At 40.2% G+C, this 24953-nt stretch overlaps 1 protein-coding gene across 4 annotated transcripts in view; it reads right to left on the bottom strand.

Moving 5' to 3' along the window:
• The window catches only part of ALG9 (ALG9 alpha-1,2-mannosyltransferase), an 87729-nt gene that overhangs the window by 34814 nt on the left and 27962 nt on the right, over positions 1 to 24953 (bottom strand). For all 4 annotated transcript variants that reach the window (XM_036075439.2, XM_078059002.1, XM_078059001.1 and 1 more), the window contains exons 9-13: positions 22643 to 22765; positions 19451 to 19605; positions 16996 to 17125; positions 16198 to 16345; positions 14668 to 14797 (exon numbers count right to left, since the gene is read on the bottom strand). In XM_036075439.2, coding sequence (XP_035931332.1) covers positions 14668 to 14797; positions 16198 to 16345; positions 16996 to 17125; positions 19451 to 19605; positions 22643 to 22765 — 686 coding nt within the window. The remainder of the gene's footprint in view (positions 1 to 14667; positions 14798 to 16197; positions 16346 to 16995; positions 17126 to 19450; positions 19606 to 22642; positions 22766 to 24953) is intronic.

Raw genomic sequence — 24953 nt, 5'->3', positions numbered from 1 at the left:
TGTTAACTATACTGGAAATAAAATAAAAAGAATGAAATCACTGGTGTTTATGACTAAAGTCACTATCACTACCATCATTAAGGGAAGTCTATTAACACAGCAAAAGGAACAAAGTCCATGATACTGTCATAGCATCATATGGGGACAGATGGCAGCTCCACTTGTGGTAAGCCCAGTATAATGTATAATGAACTTGTCAATTCACTCTGTTGTACACCTGAAACTAATATAACATTGTGTGCCAACTATACTAAAAAAAGTTTTTTCATTAGAATGCACTGGAAGAGAATAGAAAGTATAAGAATGCATTTCACTTAGTAAAAAGTATTATTTGTGACACTTTCACCCCCACTGTGTGTGTGTGTGTGTGTGTACACGTGTGCACACATTCATGCTGAGCTGATATAGAAGGTATTTCTCATTCTGTATTGGAGATAAAGAAATTTGAAAGCTACCCTTAAAAAAAAAAAAAGCCTATTAAATACCAAATTAGGAAACAAAAGAAAAATAAATCACACATTTTACAGAGAATTTCTACTTTACAGTTAAGTTGAGCCATGTATACAAAAAGTCATATACCATTTTTGTATATTCTCATTTTTTCTTTAAAATTTATATTGTTGAGATGCCTGGGTGGCTCAGTCGGTTAAGCATCTGCCTTCAGCTCAGGTCATGATCCCAGGGTCCTGGGATGGAGACCCACATCAGGCTCCCTGCTTAGCAGGGAGTCTCTTCCCTCTGCCTGCCGCTCCCCCTGCTTGTGCTCTCTCTCCCTCCCTCCCTCCCTCTCTCTGACAAATAAAATCTTTAAAAAAATAAAGCTTATATTTCATAATTTTGAAAAGAACCAGAGGAAGACAAACATACAAATACCTGCACTTCAGGAGCTTACTACTTGAGATGGACAATACCAAATAAACAAACTTTAAATGGCAGCCAGCCAACAGAATAAAGCAATTATGCCAAAGTATAAATAAAAAGGAAGAGGAAATTAATTTTAGTCATCCGGAGTTGGCAAAACATGCTCACAAAATCTTCTGCTATTATAATTCTCTGTTTAATCAGCCAATTGACATTATTATCAGTTCCTGGAATGTATTTCATGACCCAAGAAGAGAGAATGATTTTATGGACTCAAACTTTCCACAGTCATTTTCATCACCCTTTAAAAGGGTGTTACTTCAATAGATGAAACTCTACCCAGCCTAATATTTGCATCAACCTATAAAATTATAGTACTAGTTCCCTACTTGAAATGTTGGGAAAAGGTAGGTAGGGGAAAAAGACTGGGGCCCATGACCAATTTTCTGGAGATTCTTATGTTGGGTTTTAATGGGTGACTTTGCTAGCTTATTTGAAATTCTGTGAATTTTCAAAATACTCTCATATTGAAGTGTTAAGAGCAAAATATATTGAGGAGAAGAAGTCATCTATGTACTATTTCTTTTACTAACATATATAATTGGGTTGATTGTAGGTGTTAAGAGTAAATGGATTTTGGGGCACCTGGGCAGCTCAGTCAGTTGAGTGTCTGCCTTTGGCTCAGGTCATGATCTCAGGGTCATGGGATAGAGCCCTGTGTCTGGCTCAGCAGGAAGTCTGCTTCTCACTCCCCTTCTGCTCCTCATCCCCGGCTTGTGCTCTCTCTCTCAAATAAATAAAATCTTAAAAAAAAAAAAAAAAAGAGTAAATGGATTTTTTTAAAAGTCAATGTTTTAAAGGTAAATAGATAGTGCATAACTATTTGGGCAATTGGGCAAGGTAAATGGCCATGGGGAAATTGTGTCACAACAACAAAAAGAAGTCTCAGTAGCTCTCCTTTGCTCAAAATCTGCAAGAAACTCCCACAGAAAACAAGCTCTGTAGCCTGGAAAGTGGCTTGGTAGACTCGTCGGAAGAGTAGTGGAAAAGAGCATTACGGGAACAGCAAACTACCTTTGTGAAGACTCACAGGCATAAGCAGCCAGGCACAGAGGCTATGTGACAGGAGCCAGGGTATGGCTCCCAGGCTCTGAACTAGAGCCATCCTATAAATGACCCTGACTGGAGACTTGAGAAGTGTCCATGTGAAAACAGACCTAACACAGGTAAAAGAAAAGAATTCCATCTTCCTAGAATATATCAAATTGATAGGGAACCAGCGAAGACATGAGTCTGCCAAGCAGTGAGCCCTGCCAATTCACATTAGAAACAAAGGACAGAAGAAGGCGAGGCTGGATGTCAAGTGACTCCGAGATCACAGGTGGGATACTCAAAGTCTTTGAAGCAAAGAGATATTTTCCATTTCTTGTCAAGTTAAAAGTTGGCACTTGAGAAGCAAAAGATAAAGGGCAGCACACAGCAGAATATAAGCAATGGAGTCAAATCATAAGACTGTTGAAAAAAATTTTTTTAAATCATAAGACTTTTTCTGGATTACAGCTTATAGACCAATGAGCTCCTGACAAGGGTCAGAACGCAGCTCACCAAGACCAGAGTGAATGTGCTTCTTAGAAAAACTTCCAACTAAATTAAGAGATTTTTAAGCTGAAATCTGAAAGGGGAGTGAAAAAAAATCCAGATAAAAATCATAAAATCAGACACTCTAGTCCAAAAGATTTAATATTTTAAAAAACTACACAGAAGGAATAAATAAATAATTTTCAGGAAAAACAAAGAAGAGGCTTAGAAATAAAAACCTATGGTCTCAAATATCAATAAAGCATTTAATCCAGGGCGCCTGGGTGGCTCAGTTGGTTAAGCGACTGCCTTCGGCTCAGGTCATGATCCTGGAGTCCTGGGATCGAGTCCCGCATCGGGCTCCCTGCTCAGCAGGGGGTCTGCTTCTCCCTCTGACCCTCTTCCCTCTCGTGCTCTCTGTCTCTCATTCTCTCTCTCAAATAAATAAATAAAATCTTTAAAAAAAAAAAAAACAGCATTTAATCCAGGTTAAAAGAAGATGGCAAATAAAAAGCAAGAGCAGGTACTTTCCTGTATTCCTTCTGCTAAGTCCAGCTAAAAGCCCTGACCCTATGTATGAAACAAACCTAAGACAACTCCAAAGGGCAGAGAAAAGAAGGCAGGCCAGCTAGCAACCTCAGGACGGCAGGAACAATACTTTTATACAATAGCCACTCTACTCTAGCAGCAATAATTAATTTTATGTGTCAACTTAGCTAGGCCACAGTACCCAGATATTTGGTCAAACACCAGACTAGATGCTGCTGTGAAGGCATTTTTTAGAGTAGATTAACATTTAAATCAGCAGACTCTGAGTAAAGCAATTACCCTTCATAATGTGGGTAGGCCTTATCCAATCAGTTGAAAACCTTAAGAGCAAAAGAGTGAGGTCCCCTCAAGGAAGAGAGAATTCTGCCTCCAGACTGCCTTCGGACTCAAGCTACAACATCGATTCTTCCCTGGGTCCTCAGCCTGCCAACCTACCTTGCAGATTTCAGACTTACCGGCCCCCACAATTGTGTCAGTCAATTTCTTAAATGAAATCACACACACACACACACACACTATTGGTCTGTTTCTCTGGAGAACCCTAAAACACTAGCCAAACACCACCCAAAAGAGTGTCATCCCATCTCTATCTCTGACAATAAATCTCCAGTGGAGATTTGGCAAATAATCTTCAGGCTGCAAAGAAGGGCCCCCCCCCCTCCTCCTGGCTGTATGGGATCAGAGAAGACTGAGTAGTAGGGAACCAGGACTTAAAACCCTGCTGGGTAGTAATGAGTCTCTTCTCTCCACCACCTTCCCTGTGGCATCAGAGGAAACAACACAGGAGCCTAGACTTCCACGCTACCTAACGGTCTCAAGGCAGCCCTGCTCCACATGCTGAGGTGGGGTCAGAGAAGGCCTAGCAGAGTCAGGACTTTCACTACTGTCCAACGGTAACACCCCCCATGGTGTCAGTGGAGGCCACATGGGGAATAGGAACGAGGTGCCCCTGCCCTCAGTCAAGGTGATATCAGTAGAGGTCTAGTAGTGACCCTGAACCTCCCAATGCCACACAGCAGTAACACCCACCCCTACCTACCCCCAGGTATCCATGGAGACCAAGAAGGGAACCTGGACTTCTAACTCTATCTGGCAGTGACAAGGCAAACTCCTTTTCCTCCACCAGTGTTAGGTCAGAGGAGGTCAGCTAAAACAGAAGACTTAAAGAAGATCCAGTGTCTCAGAATACCCAAAATGTCCTGGTTTCAACGAAAACTCACTCATCACAGAAACAAACAGGAAGATCTCAACTCACATGACAAATGACAACAGATGCCAACACAGAGATAATAAAGTTATCAGAATTATCTAACAAAGATCCAAAAGCAGCCATGATAAAAATGCTTCTATCAGCAATTACAAATATGCTTGAAACAAAACAAAGTCTCAGCAAAGAAACAGAAGAAGAACCAAATGGATATCAGAGAGGAAAAGGACAAAAACTGAAATAAACAGCTCAGCAGATGTGCTCAACAGCAGAGTGGAGGAATCAGAGGAAAGAATCAGTGAACTGGAAAAGAGTAATAAAATTACACAGTCTGGATAACAGAAAGAAAAAGGACAGGAAAATAAAGAGCTCCAGGGACCTGTGGAACTCTCACAAAAGCTCTCTAACCTTCATGTTGCCGAGTCCCAGAAGGAGAGGAGAAAGAGGGCAGGGCCGAAAGAGTACAAGAAGCAAAATTGGCTGAAAGCTCCCCAAATCTGGCAAGACACTTAAAATTATGGAATCAAGAAGCTGACTGAATCCCAAACAGGATAAACTCAAAGAAATTCATTCTATGACACATAATCCAACTTCTGAAAAATAAAGACAAAGAAAAAATCTTGAAAGCAGCCAGAGAAAAAACGACACCTTGCCTATAGAGGAAAAACAAGTAGAAGGACAGCAGATTTCTCGTAAAAAACCATGGAGGCCAGAGAAAAGGACACAATATTGTTCAAGTAGTGAAAAAACAGAACTGTCAACCCACAATGCCATATCCAGAGGAAAAACATTCTTTACCCTGAAAGGATGGCACAAATTCTAAAGTAGAAAGTTAATAATAAAAGAAGGAACAGTGGAACATTAGGAAGAAAAGATAACAGAAGAATAAGTATATGGATAAAAACAATAAATTTTCCTTCTCGAGTTTTCTAAATTATCATTTAAAGGTTGAGGCAAAGATTTTTTAACACTTTCTGATGTGGTTCTCAATAACAAGAGAAATATTTAAGACAATTATATTATAAACAGAGGAGGATCAAGGGACCTAAAGAGAGGTAAGATTTCTAACACCTCACTTGAACAGGTACAGCCAATCTAGAAAATCATTTGGCAGTTTCTGAAAAACTGAAACATTTATCTACCGTATGATCCAGCAATCACATTCCTGGGCATTTATCCCAGAGAAATGAACATGTGTATCCACAGAAAAACCTGTACACAAAGATTCACAATGACTCTGTCAGAGCCAAAAACTGGCAACGACCAAAATGCCTTGTAACAGGTGAACAAACTGTACTACGTCTATACCATGGAACACAACTCAGAAACTAAAATGAACAAACTGATACACACAACTTGGATGGATCTCAAGGGCATTATATGCAGAGGGAAAAAGGCAATCTTAAAGGTTACACACTATATGATTCTATTTATATAAAATTCTCAAGATAGCAAAATTATAGAGATGGAGGACAAAGTAACAACTGCCAGGGGTCAGGGATGGTGAAGGTGGCATGAAACTACAGGAGTGGTAGAAAGAAGACTTCTGTGCAGGTGGAATAGTTCTGTACCTTGGTCCCAGCAGTGGATACCTGAATCTATATACAGGTAACAAATTGGCACGGAATCATACTAATGTCAATTTCCTGGTTTGGGAATTATACTCCAGTTATGGTGGGGAAACTGGATGAAGTGTACATGCACCCTTCTCTGTACGACCTTTGTAATTCCTGGGAATCTAAGTATTTAACAAAAAAGTTTATTAAATGAAAAAAAAAGAAAGCAATAAAGAGCCTCGAGATTTGGTGGGATGGTATATGTGACTGGAACTGGTTAACCTGTGTCTGTAATAGAAGGGTGTATCTTTCTCAAAACAAACTCAAATAATATATAAGGCAAAAAATAAACAAAACCTTCCTGAAAACCCTTCATCATGAGAGGAGAAATGGAAAGGACTGAACACAGAATGATGAGACTTGAAGAACAGAGATAACACTAATCAAAAAAAGGTATCAATACTGTTTTCTAAAAAACAAACTGCTAACCAGTCTTACAGTAAATGCTATGATATTAAGGCAGTAACATGAACGTTTTTCGTGGATTGGCATCTTGATAGGTAACACAAACCTATTTGTTCTGTTCCTTATTAAAGGCAGGCAGAGATAGCTATAGAAATCAGGGGTTCGGGGATTTTCTCCTTAAAACAAGAGGCAGCAGGAGAGTTAAGCGTTTCTTTCGGTCTGGGACCTGTTAATGAAGACTGACAAGGCTCGTCAGCTAATATCTATGCCGTGCTGGGCCCTGCCAGCGATACAACGATGGGAAGGACATGGTGCCTGTCCTCCGGAGCTTGTAACCTAGCACCCTAAGAGGACTATACCTAGATCTTGAGGAATGATAGTGCTTAAGTCCTAATTAGTCTAAATGTCTATTATTATCATCAGGGTTTGGTTAGGCCTCTCTTGAATTCAAGATGACTAAATGAAAGGCGATGTTAAGTATTTTAGTTTAAAACTTCTTTAAGATTTTATTTATTGGGGCGCCTGGGTGGCTCAGTCGTTAAGCGTCTGGGACTTAGGATCCCAAGACTGGGATCATGACCTGAGCCGAAGGCAGACGCTTAACGACTGAGCCACCCAGGAGCCCCAGTTTAAAACTTTTTAAATCATCCTCTGTGTATACGCCCTATGTTCAATATGGTGGAGGTTTCAAAGAGTAAGGACAAAGACATGAACCCTTGCCCTTAAATATATAATTTAGCAGAGAACACAGAACAAAGATTTGGTATCTATAGCCCCTATTAGGGCTCTTTTTTAAAAATGATGAAAGTACAAGGGCACCTGGGTGGCTCAGTTGGTTAAGCGTCTGCCTTTGGCTCAGATCATGATCCCAGGGTCCTGGGATCAAGCCCCGAGTCGGGCTCCCTGCTTGTTGGGAGCCTGCTTCTTCCTCTCCCTCTGCCTGCCGCTCCCCCTGCTTGTGTTCTCTCTCGCTCTCTCTCAAAATCTTTTTTAAAAAAATGATGAAAGTATAGCATGACTTACTATAAAAATATTTTTTAAAGGAAATTTAGCTTTTTTTGTTAAAGACTTTGAGAGAGAGATAGCGAGCGAGATAACGAGCGAGATAGCGAGATAGCAAGCAAGAGAGAGAGATAGTGAGAGAGATAGCAAGACAGAGAGATAGCGAGAGATAGCGGGAAATAGCGGGAGATAGAGATAGTGAGAGAGAGCGAGAGAGAGCGAGAGAGAGAGAGAGAGAGAGAGAGAGAGATAGCGAGAGAGATAGCGAGAGAGAGAGATAGCGAGAGAGAGATAGAGATAGCGAGAGAGAAAGAGAGAGAGATAGCGAGAGAGAGAGATAGCGAGAGAGAGAGAGAGAGAGAGAGAGAGAGAGAGAGATAGCGAGAGAGAAAGAGAGAGAGATAGCGAGAGAGAGAGAGAGAGAGAGAGAGAGAGAAGCAGGTTCCCTGCAAGCAGGGAGCCCGATGTGGGGGCTCAGTCCCAGGACCCTGAGATCATGATCTGAGCCGAAGGCAGACACCCAATCAACTGAGCCACCCAGGCACCCTATAAAAATATTTTTAAATGCATTAAAAAAAAAAATTCCCTATAATCCCACCACCCAAAATAAATTACCATCCACCTGTTAGTTTATGTCCCAGAGCTTCTTTTCTACAGATATAGATTTTTCCTTACAAAATCTGGATCATATTATATATATAGACTATTTTAGTGTGACTATTTCTAGTTTTTGATTTGAGTTTTCTCAGTTGAAACCCTGGTAACACCAAGTGACTACTGCCCCTTGGGTCTAAGAGCTAGAATCAAAAAGAATAGTTTCTTCTCTCAATTTTGTCAATATCTCAAAATGCAAAATCTGAGCCCATGCTCCATAACATCATCTACAGTTCAAAAACCAAAAGACTGGATTTAAATCTGCCTTAAAGTGTAACCAAAAAGCTCATTTTTTTGTTTCTTCAGATTTAATCATTCTTTCTTGCATCAAAAATAACAAAATTGTAGGGTGACATTAACACATGATCGTGAAACAAAAATGTGTTTCATTTCATTAGTCACAGGCTACATATCAACCAGCTGTTGAAGCTAAAAATATGCCTTAGTTTAAAATTTTGTAAAATACAAGCATTTAAGACTCATTTTGAAAGAAATGTGACTTCTTTCAGTTTCCAAGAACCCACTAAAAGCTTTGGAGAGGAACAAATCAGCACCTCTAGAGCAGAAGAAAAAAAAGGTATGGGGGGTGGAATTCAAACTAATTTATTGATAATCAATAGAACATTGTTTACATCTTCTCAATAAATGTATGTTAAGGACAAAAATTTAATACCACCTCAGACAAAGAAAAATATATATTCTCAAAGAAAAGGCCTGAGACAGAGATCAAGACATCATTAATAAAAAGTGTACATTTTGTTGGGGTGGTTTGAGCTCAGGGGAGTTGGGCAGGAATAAATATTCCTCGCTCCGCTTTCTCAGCTGGAGCGGAGATTTTGCAGGGGTGGGGCCCGTGGCTGTGTCTCTCCAACTCCCCAGTGTCAGCATCACTCAGGCTGACTACACAGCACAGTGTGCCCCTAACATATACTCCGCTCCTCTGGGACAGAGGCAGCACACAGACTGCCATCTCTGGTCATTAGGTCCCATGGCCCAGGAGTCACATCTCAAGATCTGCCACCATTAAATATTTGATTAGAAAACAGGTAATGAAGGGCGCCTGGGTGGCTCAGTCGTTAAGCGTCTGCCTTCGGCTCAGGTCATGATCCCAGGGTCCTGGGCTCGAGCCCCGCATCGGGCTCCCTGCTCAGTGGGAAGCCTGCTTCTCCCTCTCACACTCCCCTGCTTGTGTTCCCTCTCTCGCTGTGTCTCTCTCCGTCAAATAAATAAAAAATCTTAAAAAAAAAAAAAGAAACCAGGTAATGGGATATCTTGAAATTGCAACTGGATTTCAGATGTAGTCACAGCAAATTGGAAGCAGATGCAAAACTACTTCAATGGCCTTGGAAACTCACAAAGTCATTTAAGAAAAAAAATACATACTTCATTCAGTTCCTGAAAGGAATTACAGGTGCTTCTAACGCCCAGCCCAGTGCTCTTGCCACTACATCATTTTACCAGGCATCAATATTCTATGATTTTTTTTTTTTTTTTTAAATAGGAGCACTGAGGCCTAGGAGAATACATCTGATAGGGAAAGACTTCAAGTATTTTTCTGGCTTTTCTTCTTTTACATAAACTCCACTTACAGTAAGTAGTTGTCACCCAGAGGCACAGGCTGTTTTATAGTTTTCTCATCTCCCATACTTGCTAAACATGTATTTGTCAATTGAAACCCTACATTCTTTTTTTTTTTTTTTTTAAAGATTTTATTTATTTATTTGAGAGAGAGCATGAGAGGGGTGAGGGTCAGAGGGAGAAGCAGACTCCCTGCCGAGCAGGGAGCCCGATGCGGGACTCGATCCAGGGACTCCAGGATCATGACCTGAGCCGAAGGCAGTCGCTTAACCAACTGAGCCACCCAGGCACCCCGAAACCCTACATTCTTGAGTAAAAACGTCCTGCACTATAAAAATGTGAACTCACAGGCAAAAATTTTTGGTCATTCAACCACTAAAGATCATGGAAAGTTCACTTTTCTAAATGTCAACATAATGGATACCAGAGAATTAATTTTAAAGAAGCATCATGAATAGCCTTCACTTAAATTCTTAGCGATTCCAATCTTATTCCACTGCACGTATTATAGCAATTTGAACCTTCTTCTGCTTCAATATTAGGCTGATAACAATTAGCAAGGATTATCTATAGGACAACTTATGTTCTCCTGCAGTAAGGACTTCTAATGAGGAGGAGGAGGAAGGATAAGATAAAGAGGACAGAAAGAATGAAAGGGGGTGAGGACCCTAATTATTTCTATAAACAAACACAACAATTGCCACTTAAAATACCTGGCATTTATATATATATATCCGAGCTGAGAAATGTAAAGTAACTTCTTTAAAAATTAATGCTCAGCTATTGTCTATTCAACCTTATTACATCAAAGAATGATTAACCATGAACACACACATACACTCAAGGGATATGCCATATGGTATAAACTATAAGTGGCTTTGGAAGTAAGAGGAGGTGTGAAAAGAATATTGGGGAATCCTGAAACCAAGCTTCTCATACTAGGACTAACCTTTGTCAGGTTACAACCCCTCTGAGCCTCCATTTCTTCACCCATAAAATGAAGAAATCATGGACTCTGTGGTATCTTAAATTCCCTTCCAAATTCATAATTCTTCCCACTGATTAAATAGGAAAAGCAAGGACTTAAGAACAAGTACTTAAGTCAAAACTTAAGTTTTGACTGAATATACAGTCAATTCTGTTGTAACACTTGTTTTGAAAATGCAAATTTGTTCCAACACAACGGATATATCAGGGAACAGTTTGAGCGTAATTCAATTTCTGCTTTTGCTCTTGTGTCATTTAATCCACGAGAAACCCACGGTGAAGCAGGCAAACTGCACTGGGCTGAGCTGTCAGAGAAGGAATACACCAAGTGCACGCGCACGCTCCGTGGTCTCCCCGTGTCTGCAGCACACGCCGTGCTCCGAGCCACACCGACCGCTCTGGCAGGAGGACTTTCTGACCTACTGCAGATAAGCCTTCCAGCACCTCTGCTTCAGATCTGTTTCAAGGTAAACTCCCCCATTACTCTAGTACCTACGTACTTTCAGCCACTCAACATATGTGAAACTGTGCGACCATTTTTATAGGCTCATATCTTCTTTTATGTGTCACTGACAACGTTTTTGAGTACTGTGCCCCTAATCCCATTTTTCCCATAAGCCTTGTGGGGTTTTTTTGTTTTTTTTTTTTCAATGGAACAGAATAGAGAGCCCAGAAAAGGACCCTCCACTCTACGGTCAACTCATCTTCGACAAAGCAGGAAAGAATGTCCAATGGAAAAAAGACAGTCTCTTCAACAAATGGTGTTGGGAAAATTGGACAGCCACATGCAGAAGAATGAAACTGGACCCTTTCCTTACACCACACACAAAAATAGACTCAAAATGGTTGAAAGACCTAAATGTGAAACAGGAGCCTTGTGGTTTTTTACCACACAATGATTTTTAGCAACTTTATATCACGTTAGAGCAGAACTGACTGTATCACTGTTTGGGGAAAAGTCATCAATGAACACTTCCATTTTTTTCAGAGAACAGATGGACAAGCTTCCTCCAAGTCTGTTTATGCATTAAGTTAAAATCAGAGAAAAGTCTGAGATCCCTCCTGAACAGGTGTTTGTTACTGCTGTAGCTCCCACATCAGGTGTCAGATTTGGAGTCAGAAAGATATCATTCACCTTGAAATAGCCAACGAAAAACTGGATTTGTCAATTAATAGAGAGGAGACACTGAATGTATCTTCTAAATTCACACCTTGATTTTGGCAGGAAATCTGGCATGCACCCCTGTAAAAATGCCACCCGTTCAATAATGAGATGTTCAAAAGCTACTCATGAAAGAATGAATGAAAGAATAGGGAGCAAAATAAAAATATTTCTGCAAATGGTTCCAACAGTGCCGTAGAAACCACAGAGCATTTACAAACACTCTTAATTCTTGATCGACTCAAACGTCAAGGAGGAGAGTGAAGTAAAGGAAGTCCTGCATGTATCCTCATTTCCACGCAGACCAGAAAGAGGAGACAGACCTCACCACTGAGCACTGAAGCCGAAGGTTGGCTAAAACCCGTCTCTCAGAGCCAATGGGCTGATAAAAGCACTGCTGCATCCCACATGCTGAGCAAAGACAGGGAACATCATGACTTTGCCTTCTCGAAAGAACCAGGACTGATACCGGAAGGAACGAGCACTGACATAGTCTAGCATGTACTCCTACACACCAGGCCAAGTTATTATCACAGCCACAATCCTGGCACTGTTCCTTAAAAACTACATTAAAATTTTTTTTAATAATTGACATTTTTGTTAACATACCTATCTACATATATGCAAGGGAAACAAGTAAAAGACAAAAAGACCAAAATGGTAAACAGTGTAAAATTCGGGTAATAAGATTATAGATGACTTTTTTATTGATAGCTTTCATTATTTTATACAATGAATTTATATGTTTTTATCATCAGAAGAAAACCAACTGACTGAAAGAAATGAATCCCTGATCATCATTCATGTCAAATTCACAGCAAGCTGTCAAATGTCTCCTTTACTTTCCAAAGGGTGAAAGGTGAGCAGCCTGGATTTGGAGGACACTTGTCCTACCAGGCAGGAAATGTCATAAAGAGCTTTGCAGGAAAACTCTCAAACACAGGAAGGTGGACGAGCACAACGGTGGACACTACACACTCAGTAGATACATCAGACTTGTTTGTTTTGAATCAGCATTTTGGTGACTCTTACAGGTATTCCGAAAAATCTTTGCTTTTGGGTAAAGCTAACAGAGACACTGAACTAAATTTAACAGTGTCTGGTAGCAGAGAATATGGGAATATGATCTAACCAAAGACAACCAGTGACCAAAGCCTGAGAAATGTGCAAAAGGCCACTGTAAGATTTTATAGCCAGCTTTCTCTCAAGATCACTGTGCGAATGATGAGGAACGTTCATTTCCCCACTCGGACAGCACACGCAGGCCAACTCCCAGACACACAGCACTATCCCAGATGCCACAGTGAATACAGAAGGAACGGGGTGCAGGCATTCTCTCCACAGCATTCACAGGCTGATGAGGAGACACAGGACATACATATCAGACATACGTAAATAACGTAAGACAAAAATGAATGGCCAAATGAGCGGTAAAGTATTTCAGGCATTTAAAGGAGCACAGCTCACTACGGGCTTAAGTAGGTGGGAAAGGCTACAGACAGGAAAAGAGTTTTGATGGCAGATGGAGGGAGACCAAGGTAGTCTAGGCCCAGTCACCAAGATAAGCAAAGTCACTGGGATGGAAAAGGCAATGATGGGTGTGGGTGGACAAAAATCAGGATGGAAAACAAGAAAAGGAAGGAAGGAGAGAGAGATTCAGGCAGATTATAAATCCTCTTAAGGGTTCCTTTACCTCCAATCCCTCTGATATACCATTATCAGATTAAGAACATTTGTGGGAAAATCTGTGTACCACACTATGCTAAATATGACAGAATATCTAAGCTCATTATAATCTTCCAAATGGGTGCCATTATTCCATTTTACAGATAGAAACAAATCAAATAGAGAAGTTAACTAATTTGCCCAAGGTCACCAAAGTAAGCAAGAGAACTAGGATTTGAACTCAGGCCTACTTGACTCCAAAGTCCACCCTCCTTCTTAAACATCTCTCTGAACCTGTGCCCCCCCCCGCTTCCACTATAGTGCACGTGCTCAACCTTCTGACTCTCCATGTCCTCATGGGGATCCCCAACGAGGCCTGCTGTCAGGAGAGTATCTGCAGCTAAAACAAAAATGACCAAAAACACTTTACCCCATCCTGGGGTATTTTCAACGCTCCAGGAATCAGATGCTGAAGTTAGGAAAAAAAAAACTCTGATATAACCCCTTGATGGAATACAGATCTTACCTTCTCAGGGGGCCAGGCCAAATATGTACGTGACAATGGCCATTTCCATAGCTTATAGCTTAAACTCCCACAGTAAGACTCTCCCTCATCAGCCCAAGGGTCTCCACCTGGGAGACAAAAGGCCACGTGCGGCTGCAGGAGCCCTTCACAATACCACGAGTCCCAGTCATTTCATATAGGAAGTATATGGGAAAACCTACCCAAAATGTGTTTGACATCTAAACCATCAAATGTTTCTTTAAAAGACAGGTTGCCAAAAAAAAGTGCTTTCTAATAATTCTACAAAATACTCTTCTCCTGTCTCCGGGAACCAGAAACATTATCTTTATTGCGTTCACCTTTTCTACAAAGATTTTACAAGTATCAAATGGCGCAAGTGTCATCTTTCAAAGGAACTGAAATAAAACCACATGGGATCCTGGAGTACATAAAAATGAGTGGGTGAAAGAGCATGACCCTGACAGAGATTGCACCATGCGCTCACCAGGAAAATAGCCTTCACTCACTGACGTCCATTTGCTAAAACCAGAATACACTGATAATTAGGTCAAAAGTCTACTGAGAACTTGAAAGTTCCCCACCAAATATTTTAATGAGCCAGGGAATGATAAGAGTTTCAGAATGTGTTTCAAAATGATTCGAATTCAACATAAGAAAATTTCCAGACCGGCTCAGAAAATACATTGAACTATGTGTTTCACAGAAAATAAAAGGAAATTCTAAAAGTGCTACTATTCTTTCTCAACAAAAGCTGTTACATCTCTTACCCTAAAGAAATCACTTTCTAAGAAATTCCCATTTAATCAAAGCTCCAACATGTATGCCAACAGATTTTAGGGTAGAACTTTCAAGTGGTGAAAGAAACTGTTGCCCTTACGTATCTGGATGGCTCCTCCAGGTTCTGGTCATTCACGTCAGTAGGAACAATTCGAGTGGCCAGCGGTCCCTCCGCAAAAGGTTTTGGTAACTGACCCCTGAACTCTGATGGAATGAACTGAAGCTGCCAACTGTCAGAAACACAAATAAGGAAGAGTAAGAAAAACACAGGAGGCCCATATTGCTAAATGTACTTGAAATAAGCCAAAAAAAAAAAAAATTTCATGTGAAAAACATCTCGCTTGGAGAAAAAAATATTTCTGCTAAAACCTCCGCCAGGGGGCATAGAGGCAAAGGTCATGATTCAGCCCAACATCGTTGAGAAATTTTCAGTGAGAGGTCTCTCAACCCACTCCACCAACTCTTAGCAGTAAAATTTGCAACCAAATGGTCCTTCCACCAAACAACCAGAGAAGCATCCCAGTTTATCACCAATAACCACATGATAGAGGCACTTACCAAATTAAAGCAAATTCATCAGGTAGGAAAAGAATGAAATGCAAGAACACACTATGGGAGAAGTACTTTGTCCCTGAGTAATTCTCACAAGTATCTTTAGTTGTGAAACTATTGCAAAGGTAAAAGGCAAAGGCTAACGTTAGTTAATACTTCAAAAAAAAAAAAAAAAAACCACCCTACATTTTAATTTAATGATTAATGACTGTTATAGGATCTTCCTTCAGCACAAGATACCCCCACAAGCTAAGCTGCTGAAGCCAATCCCCAAATGGAACAACACGACTCATCTTAACCCGACTTCCCTTTTCCCTAAATAGGACCTTCTCCGTCCGAATCAAGCAAACACGAGGAACTCCTGAGCCTATGCTATCATCCAACAGAGAGCATGAAGGCAAGTGGCACACTTACCTTAACCAGAGCTTTCCCCAGCGTCCACATGCTGGTAAAGAACTTTCACTATCATTGCATGACAAACATTTCTTCTCTAAAAACACTCTTATAGCTAGAGTTTCTAGACCACTTTTGGAAGTGGATTAATATCAGATGATTATTGAAATTTACATACGAATCCTCAGGAAGAGCCACTAGCAGGAGCCTGGGGCCCCAGGGGTTTTTACAAGTCCCCGCAGTTACAGGGAGCACGGGTGCGTGGCCAGACACAGCCACCAGTCCACTGAACACCACTGTGGTCGCACAGTGCAGATCTTACAGCTCTGATGTGGTCAATTATCCAACAACTTTTTGTGAAAATCCGAACATGAAAGAAAAATTAAGGAGATGCTATCATAGAATTGCTATTTTTACTCCTTGATTTAAAACTCTGGGAATTAGGGGGTGTCTGGATGGCTCAGTTGTTAAGCATCTGCCTTCGGCTCAGGTCATGATCCCAGGGTCCTGGGATCGAGCCCCGCATCGAGCCCCGCATCGGGCTCCCTGCTCAGCAGGGAGCCTGCTTCTCCCTCTCCCCCTGCTTGTGCTCCCTCTCTCGCTGCCTCTCTGTCAAATAAATATTTTAAAAATAAATAATAATAAACATAAAAAATAAAACTCTAGGAATTAAAGGAAAACTTACTTATCAGGCAGAAGGAAGCTACTGGGAAAGCGATACCATTCCTTTCCTACACAGACATTCACAGGCCTGCCTTCTGGGACAGTGTGGATGGTTGGGTCCGTGGCAATTCGGTAAAATTCTGGATACAAATCAAGGGGCCCGTGATACCCTGGAAGGAAGAGAGGTTTGTGAAAGCCAAAGATGAGTAAGATGAGAGGCTGACAATGAATCATAATGCACGTGAACGTCCCCCTGTAACTCGTGTGTAACTGAAGAGTGTGAAGGTCCCCAGCACATGAAGCCTGCCCCACTGATACACAGCGTCTCTACAGTGAGCAAGATGATCACAGCAGAGACCCTGTTCTACCAAACAGCATTTGCTTTCTTGCCCTTCTCTACACCCTTCTGCCTTTTTAACTTCTTTCTTTGAGCACATTTTAATCTTCTGGATCCAAATAATAATTACAGGAAGAATATAATCATGGGAATTGAGCCCCAAATTTGCTTCCTATGTTCAACGCTTCCTTAATTCATCCTTCAAAATGAAAAAGCATCCTTTAAAAAACCAACAACAGCAAAAAAAAAACCAAGAATAGAAAAAAAATTTTATAGTCAGTCACAAATTCCTTGTAGAATTCTCAGTCTTCTCTTTCATTTTAAGGAAGAGAAGTCACATGCCTGTCACAATACTAAGTCCACAGGGTCTCTTTACAGCAGTCCTCCTCCCAGCTGAGGCTGAACTGGGTCAGTCACATATCCATCAAAACCCAAGGTGAAGCGCCTCGTGAGTCTGGGGCCAGACATTCTCTGCGCACCTACCTTTGAACAGTGCCACAGAGCGAGAAAAGGACAAGAGCCCAAACAGGACGAGCATTCCCGATGCCAGCCAGTTCGAAGTCACCGTGTAATGCTCCAGGCGGTATCGCTGAAACACGAAGTGGTAACATTTCTAGAAGGAAAGAAAACTGTATTGAAAAAAAAGAAAAAAAAACCTTGCAGAATATACATAACATAATCAGAAAACATAACACCACCAAGAGGGAAGCAGCAGCAGAAGAGAGCCTGTTAAGGGTCTGAGCATTTGCAGACACTTAGTGAGGTACCTGCTCCAAGTTCTGAGACGAAAACAAATCCCGTTGAGACTACCTCCAGGTCAGCCCGACCAGAGGAATCGCACCAGCTTCACAGGAAAAATATTTGGAAACCTCTCTAGTGCTTACGGTCCTAATAATTTATTTATTTTTTAATATTTAAACAAAAGTGCTGGTGTGCCTGGCTGGCTCAGTCGGAGCACGCGACTCTTGATCTCAGGGTTGTGAGTACAAGCCCCATGTTGGGCGTGGACCCTACTTAAAAAAAGAGTGTTCTTAATAAATAAATAAACAAAAGTGCTTTTTGGCAGTTTGCTTTGATATATGAAGTATCTCTATTTTGATGTAACAAGTATTCATCTTTACTTTTCTCGCTGAGAAGTTTTCATCAGTTTTAGTATCAACAGAATGTCTCATGACCCAACAAGAAAAAAGAATTCCTCTCACAGAGCATCAGGAAAATGCGGTTAATTATCTGCTAAACTACTTTACAAACTAGAGGAATATTATTACAATATATACATACATGCATGAATTCTACAATCTTTGAGCACGTTCCCATTAGATTTCTTTTCTTTTTTCCTTCTTAGACTAGACCTAAACTTTGGGGAAGTAAAATTTTGCAAATATTTACTTGTTAGTGCTATAAATGTGTTTAAACTCCTTCATATTTGGGGGAATCTGTCCTAGGGAAACAATCCAAACACCTAAAGAAAGATATTCATCCTAGCATTGTTTATAATACTGAAATAAGTAAGCATCCTAAACCTACCATAAATTATGTATCTAATCATTCTATGTTTTTAATACTCATCCATGTTAGGATGGTAGCTTAAGAAAAATTTGCATCTTCAAAAGATGGGTATAGATATGACAACCCTGAAAATGATCTAATGTAGTTATATTAAAAGGGATGTAAAATTATATGTACATTGAGATTACAACCCTAATAAAGTTTGGTATGTGATAGGTAAAAATGCTGGAAGGAAGGTGGTTTTGTTAGGATAGTAGGGCTAATTTATAAAGTAGTAAAAGTGGGGTGCCGGGGTGGCGCCGTTGATGGAGCGTCTGACTTGGGTTTTGGCTCAGGTCGTGATGTCAGAGCTGTGGAACTGAGCCCCACATCAGCCTCCACGCTCAGCAAGCAGTCTGCTTGGGTTTCTCTCTCCCTCTGCTCCCCTCCCCTCACGCCCACATGCTCTTACTCTCGCGCATGCTCTCTCAAATAAATCTTTTTTAAAAAGTAGTAAATGAAAAATTATGTGCAGTAAAGTTCAATTACTTTTATAATTTAAAAATTTTTCTTAAACTACCATCCTAACATGGATGAGTATTAAAAACATGATGCTGAATGAAAGAAGCCAGTCACAGAAGACCACGTACTTTAGGATTCCATTTACATGGAATGCCTAGAATGGGCAAATCTACAGAGACAGAAAATAGATTAGTAGTTGCTTATGGCTGGGGAGATATGAAGAGGGGGGTGGTGATAACAGCTAAGGGGTACAGGGCTTTTGAGGTGGTAATATTCTAAAGTTCACTGTGGTGATGGTTACACATATGTGTGAATATACTAGAAACCATTTAATTTTTTACACTTTTTAAATGGGTGAATTATATCTCTAAACTGTCACCCTAATTACTCTTTACTGCCAGTTGCAAATGGTAGCAGAGGTCAAAAAAGAGCCTGGAGGCTTCTGAGGCCAGAGACAGAAAGATATTCAAGATTAGTTCTGACAAGGAATTGACCTGGACAGGTTTTAAGCCAGGATTACAAAGTGTCCCATATTGCTAAATGCCTGATGTTATTCCAAACACTTGAGCAAGTTTTAATCTGATCTCGGAGTTGAAGAGCAGACATTCCAGTAGCTCTGCTGTGATGCCACCATCCTGTGGTAGGCCTATACAATGACTTAATAAAACTCCTTTAACATCAAGTGGATTCTTGTTGGCAACAGAAAGAAATTAACACACAAATTAACAGTGCAAATATGTAACCAGCTTAAGAGTATGATCAACAGCCAAGCGATCAATACATAAAGCTTTAATAATATGATCTGTATCAAGTTTAACGCATGGATAAAATATCTTGGGGGAAGCATTCTGTAATTTGCCTTTAAGCTTTATGACCAATTTAGAAAGTGAAATGGAACGAAGAAGATACGCATTTCCCTGAAACTCACCTGAAGTGCGGAGAGGGCCACAGCGCCACAGAGACATATAAGTGGATATACAGGGAAAAGAAATCTCTCCTCTTTGTGAGGCTGGATGAAGAAAATTATAAACCAAATATACATTGGAGCCAAGGTAAGCCAATATGGGTGGCCTAAATTCTGAACTGTAAGACACAGAAAAATATCCACCTTTCACCATATTAGAACGAAACAACATTTTTAGTTTCAATGTTCTCTTGATCTCAAACAGGAATACGCCCTACGGCACCCCATAAAATGTTTCAGCTCTTGTAGTCACACTTTCTCAGATGCAGTAAAGGGGTTAAGTAGAAAGAGGTGTATACTCCTGACATCCCCCAAGAGACCCAATATCTAACAGGAGGCACAATACTGGATTTGGCTAGAACACAAATGAAAGTCAAGCAAATGGGTAACAGAGCTTAATAATTTCTACACTGAAGAAAAAAGTCTTCGCTCCCCAGTGAGTCCTGCCACTAAGATTAAAGGTTCCTGAGATTAACCAAAAACATAACATAAACTCCTTTCTTGGGTTTTAATTCCCATGTTCTGTTTAATACATTAATCTCCTTTCTTATATACCAATCAGTCTGTTCAAATAGCTATAGATCAAAGGAAAGAAAAAGCTGGATTCTCAAACCCATCACTGGCTTTCGTCAAGCCACAAGAGTTTGTTTCAAAGCAAATATAAAAACACTCTTAAAGGAAGTTCACTGATGACGTTTTCTCTCTTCTTTTACAATAGCCATCCACTCTGAATCCCAAAATTGGAACCCAAATATACTTGAAGCATGTTAAAGAATTAAAGGAATTTAATGAACGCTAAGACCCAAGCGCCTGCTGGAAAGTTCCCAAGGTTAGGTACATGAACACTAAGGGATAAACCTGCAACCTGCCAGGAAGGCACCCCTACTGTGCTTCTATTAGTCATAATCAGCAGTGCCTAGAAATCACTGGCAAAGGGTAGATAGACAGCGCCCCCTGGTGTTCATTATGTCTACAATGAGCAAGTAGAGGAAAAACTCTGGATTGCCACCAAGATCCATCTTGGTATTCCTAAATTATCTGGATTTTTGTAGAAACTCCTTAGGAATGAAAATTCTGGAACTGAAATACCAAGCTTATCCTTTAAACTTTCTACTCTAAGATTTTACCATGAGATTTTAGGCTATAATTTAGGATTTATACCTTCCCAGGAAGTTTTTTAGGTTGGAATTTTCTAAATTATAAGAAAATGAATCTGGGGCGCCTGGGTGGCTCAGTCGTTAAGCGTCTGCCTTCGGCTCAAGTCATGATCCCGGGGTCCTGGGATCGAGCCCCGCATCGGGCTCCCTGCTCCGCGGGAAGCCTGCTTCTCCCTCTCCCACTCTCCCTGCTTGTGTTCCCTCTCTCGCTGTGTCTCTCTCTGTCAAATAAATAAATAAAATCTTTAAAAAATAAAAATAAAAAAAAAAAAGAAAATGAATCTTTTTCTCTTCTGTATCTTAAAAGGCTAACAAATACATTTTTTTTAAACAAATACATTTTAAAATATGGCCTGGGGCACCTGGCTGGCTCAGTCAGAAGAGCATGGGACTCCTGATCTTGGGGTCGTGAATTAATAAAGTCTCACATTAAGGGTAGAGATTACTAAATATTTAAACATTAAAAAAATAAAATATGACCTAAAATTCTGAATGTCCTCCATAAAATGTACAAAATCAGAACTACAGTTGTACTACTTGATGGAATAACAGGCAATTTCTTTCCTGATTCTTTATATTTTTGTTTTTTTCCTTTAAGAGTATTTTTTCTATTATAAAATACACAGAAAGTATAAAGAAAAAACAGCATTCATTTTCTTACTAGGTGGACATGTGTGTAAATTACATTTTAAACCAAAATTGGATTCATACTGTAGAGAACAGCTTAATACGCGGTTTTTATACTTACATCACAAGCATTTCCAAATTCTCCACAAGCATAAATTATTTTTATAGTTTAAAAAAAGTTACTTTTCAAAAAAAGATAAAGTGATCCTTAGGAAATACAAGGAACGGAGAAATAAGTTAACACCTCCAGGTGACAAACAGCTGAATCCAAATGTGGGACACTTTGCAAGATGAATGACCTGATTTCTTTAGAAATCTTCAGGAGGAAAAAAGAAGGGGGGGGAACCTCATAAAAAGCTTAAGAAACTTAACACCAAACTCAGTATATGACCCCTTTTAGATCCTCTTTAAAAAAAAAACAAAAACAAAAAAACCTAACTATAAAAAGCTGTTTTTCAGATAATGTAGGAAACCTGAATACCAACTGGGTATTAGATATTAAGGAATTACTGTTGATTTTGTTAGGATAATGGCATTATGGTCATGTTAAAACAAAAGTGACTGAAAACTGCTTTCATATTCGAATAGTATAACACAGTGCACTCTTTATAAACCATTAATAGTAGAAGAGCAGAATGAGGGGTGGGATGGAGAGATCATATGGCATCCAAATCAGACTGAAAAGTCTGAAATTGAATCTCTTTCCAAAGCTCATATGAATTTCTGCTCAAATCTGTCTTCCATAAAAGAAACATGGGCACTAGATACCCAACTCCGTGACAACTTGAGAAAACACTGGCCGTGCACTAGAGTCAAAGCAAGCAAAATAACTGACAAACCAAACCTTCCACGGTAAGGCAAACACAGAAGCAAAACGGAACAAAGAGAAGCATAATGTTTCTTAGGAAGTCCAAAGCTTCTCTCACTTCAGCATCAAATTTGAGGGAAATCCCTGTATGGTTTAGTTTTCAAATTTTTGGTTGAAGTAATTCCCCTAAGAATGTTTACCTCTATTACTTATTATCTTAAGCCATCTTCCATGTTAACATGCACTTCTTTAAAAAACACAAGACTCAAATACGCTGATCTCCTGAGATTCGGTTAACTATTTTTGCCTCCCTGGGTGGTTCTGTATGCTATACTGATTTCCTCACTTGAAAGGATATAAAGTTCCTCCTTTTGTCAGTTTAACTTGCAATTATTAGCCAAATCTTCACATAAATTTACAAATACAGATTGAAAATTCACTAAGCCAACCATTTCCATAGGGAAAAAATGGATAACAGAAGTAGGAGAATCATTTTCACTTCTTGGTATACATTGTTACTTGCTCTTTCCTCCCCCAAAACCTATCATCCCTTACACTACTCACCATGAAATCTCTGCAATAGGTATTCCATGAGAGAAGTCAGTGGTAAGACCAGGAGAGCCAAAGCAAAGGCTACATTAAAATTAAGAAATCCATTAATCAAATAGAAATACCAGGGTTCCGTACCTGAGGGAAACAAACAGATAAGAAATCATTAGTGGATGCCTTCAACACCTTTACAATGCTTGACTCAAAATGTTCTTTATTCAAGTAATGTCGATAGTCCGATGTCTCAAGTTACTGAGTCCACAAGGGGAACTCAGTTACTGAAGCTCAGCCACACAGGGAAAGCATAAGAGCCGAAGATGGGAAGAGAATAGGATTGGTCACTTCTCCAGAACAACCAAATAATTTAAATAGCTTGGTGGTGATACTGGATTTATAATAAGCAATTTATATTTGGTCTTCATCCCCATTCCTGGCAAAGAGCTCCTAAAACCCTTGGAATTTCCTAATCGATAAGAGTGATAAGGGTGTCTTCTGTTAATTATGAGATTTGGGGAAAGCCCCAAGGTAGCCTGAGGATGGGGACTGATGGCCAGGGAAACCAACCATGGGACTGAGGGGTTAGAATTTTCAGTTCCACCTTGATGACCTCCGAGGAGAGAGGGGCTGGCAATAGAGTTCAATCACCAATGGCCAATGATTTCACCAATCTGCCTATGTAATGAAGCCTCCATACAAACCCAAAAGGACAGGCTTCAGAGAACTTCGGGTTGATGAACACGCAGAATTGCGAGGAGTGTGGTGCTCCTGGAAGGAACAGGAGTTCTGAGCTCCATCCCACAAAGCTTGCCCTATGCATTTCTTCCATCTGGCTATTCACTTGTATCCTTTATAATATCCTCCCTAATAAGCTGGTAAATTTAGGTAAATTTTTCTCTAAGTTCTCTGAGCCACTCTAGCAAATTAACTGAACCCCAAGAGGGGGCTGTTGGAACTTCCCATCTACAGGTGGTGGGTCAGAAGTGACCATCTGTGGACTTGGGATTGGTCTCTGGAGTGTGTGTGGCAGGGGGAGGAGGGGGCAAGTCTTGCAGGACTGAGCTATTCAGGCCTTTCCCCATTTTATTCTCACTTGTTTGACCCACTTACATTCTAGGATCTTTCCCTTTGATATGCTTAACCACTGTTCTATAGTCATGTATACAGGGAACCCTGCATTTGGTAAAAAGCAGTAAGTTGTTTTCCTTAGGGAAATAATGTTCACAGACCCAGATCCTGCTTAGAAGTTTTGAGGACTCAGAATGAAACAAAATGACTGAAAACACAAGCCTTATTCACACGAGTTTTGATTCTTTAACTCGAAATCCTTAAACCCAAATGATGAGAACCAGCCCTCCTCTGCACATTTAGCAGGTTTTTCATCTGCTCTTCCCCTGTGTGATTACTTCAATCAGGCAGTGAATGACACACGCGGGTTTTAATCACTGTGTGTTGTGACACCCGCCTTGCACCACAGCAATTTCCTGCAATCAGCATTGCTTAAAAGGGTAATCAGAAGGCAGAGAAATAGTCAGAAAAACCTGACATTTTTGCAGCTTGCACAGCAAAATAAGATTAGAAACCAAACCCGTAATGCTAGAAACATTTAGGGGAGAAGAGGGAGGGGGTACCCTAAGGAAAGACTCAACTTCAATTGTGTGTCACCTTTTGGGAAAGCTCACTCCTTTCTGTCTAAACACAGTGATGGTGACCATGAACAGAGGTCCTGTCCCAGGCCAAGTTCATTAGAGACATATTTATACCCAGTATTCTTTACAAATCACCTTTTTGGTTTCAGAAAACTGAAGATTTTCATACAGAAATACGTATCTTCTCTGGATTTTAATTAGTATTTAACAACACATTTCCTAAATTGAGTCTTTTAGGAATCCAGTTTCCAGAAAGGTAGTTTTGTGGTTTTTTGTTGTCTTTTTTTTAAGTAGGCTCCACACCCAGCAAGAAACCTGACGCAGGGCTCGATCTCACAACCCTGAGATCAAGACCTGAGCCAAGATCAAGAGTCGGACACTTAACTGAGCCATGCAGGTGCCCCAAGAAAGGTAGTTTTTTGTATCATCTCCTGACCACCAATGTGGTGGCAGCAATATCAACTTTGACCTGCCTTTTTCCTAAACAAATTTTGGAAATCTGAGCCTGAGAAGAAAAACCAGAGTGACTAGGAGAAATGATGTCACCTTTCACATCATCTTTTACAGATGCTAATAAGCATCAAGAGGGAAAAAAAAAAGCCTCTTTCTCTTTGATCCTTACAAATACATATTGTTTTTTCAGAGAAGCACTTTATTTCCAGCAAATATTTGTCTCTACC

Source organism: Halichoerus grypus, chromosome 11, assembly GCF_964656455.1.
Source record: "Halichoerus grypus chromosome 11, mHalGry1.hap1.1, whole genome shotgun sequence".
In the NCBI taxonomy this organism is placed as follows: domain Eukaryota; kingdom Metazoa; phylum Chordata; class Mammalia; order Carnivora; family Phocidae; genus Halichoerus; species Halichoerus grypus.
Note: the sequence above shows the minus strand (reverse complement) of the source record. Positions and strands in the feature narration are given on the sequence as shown.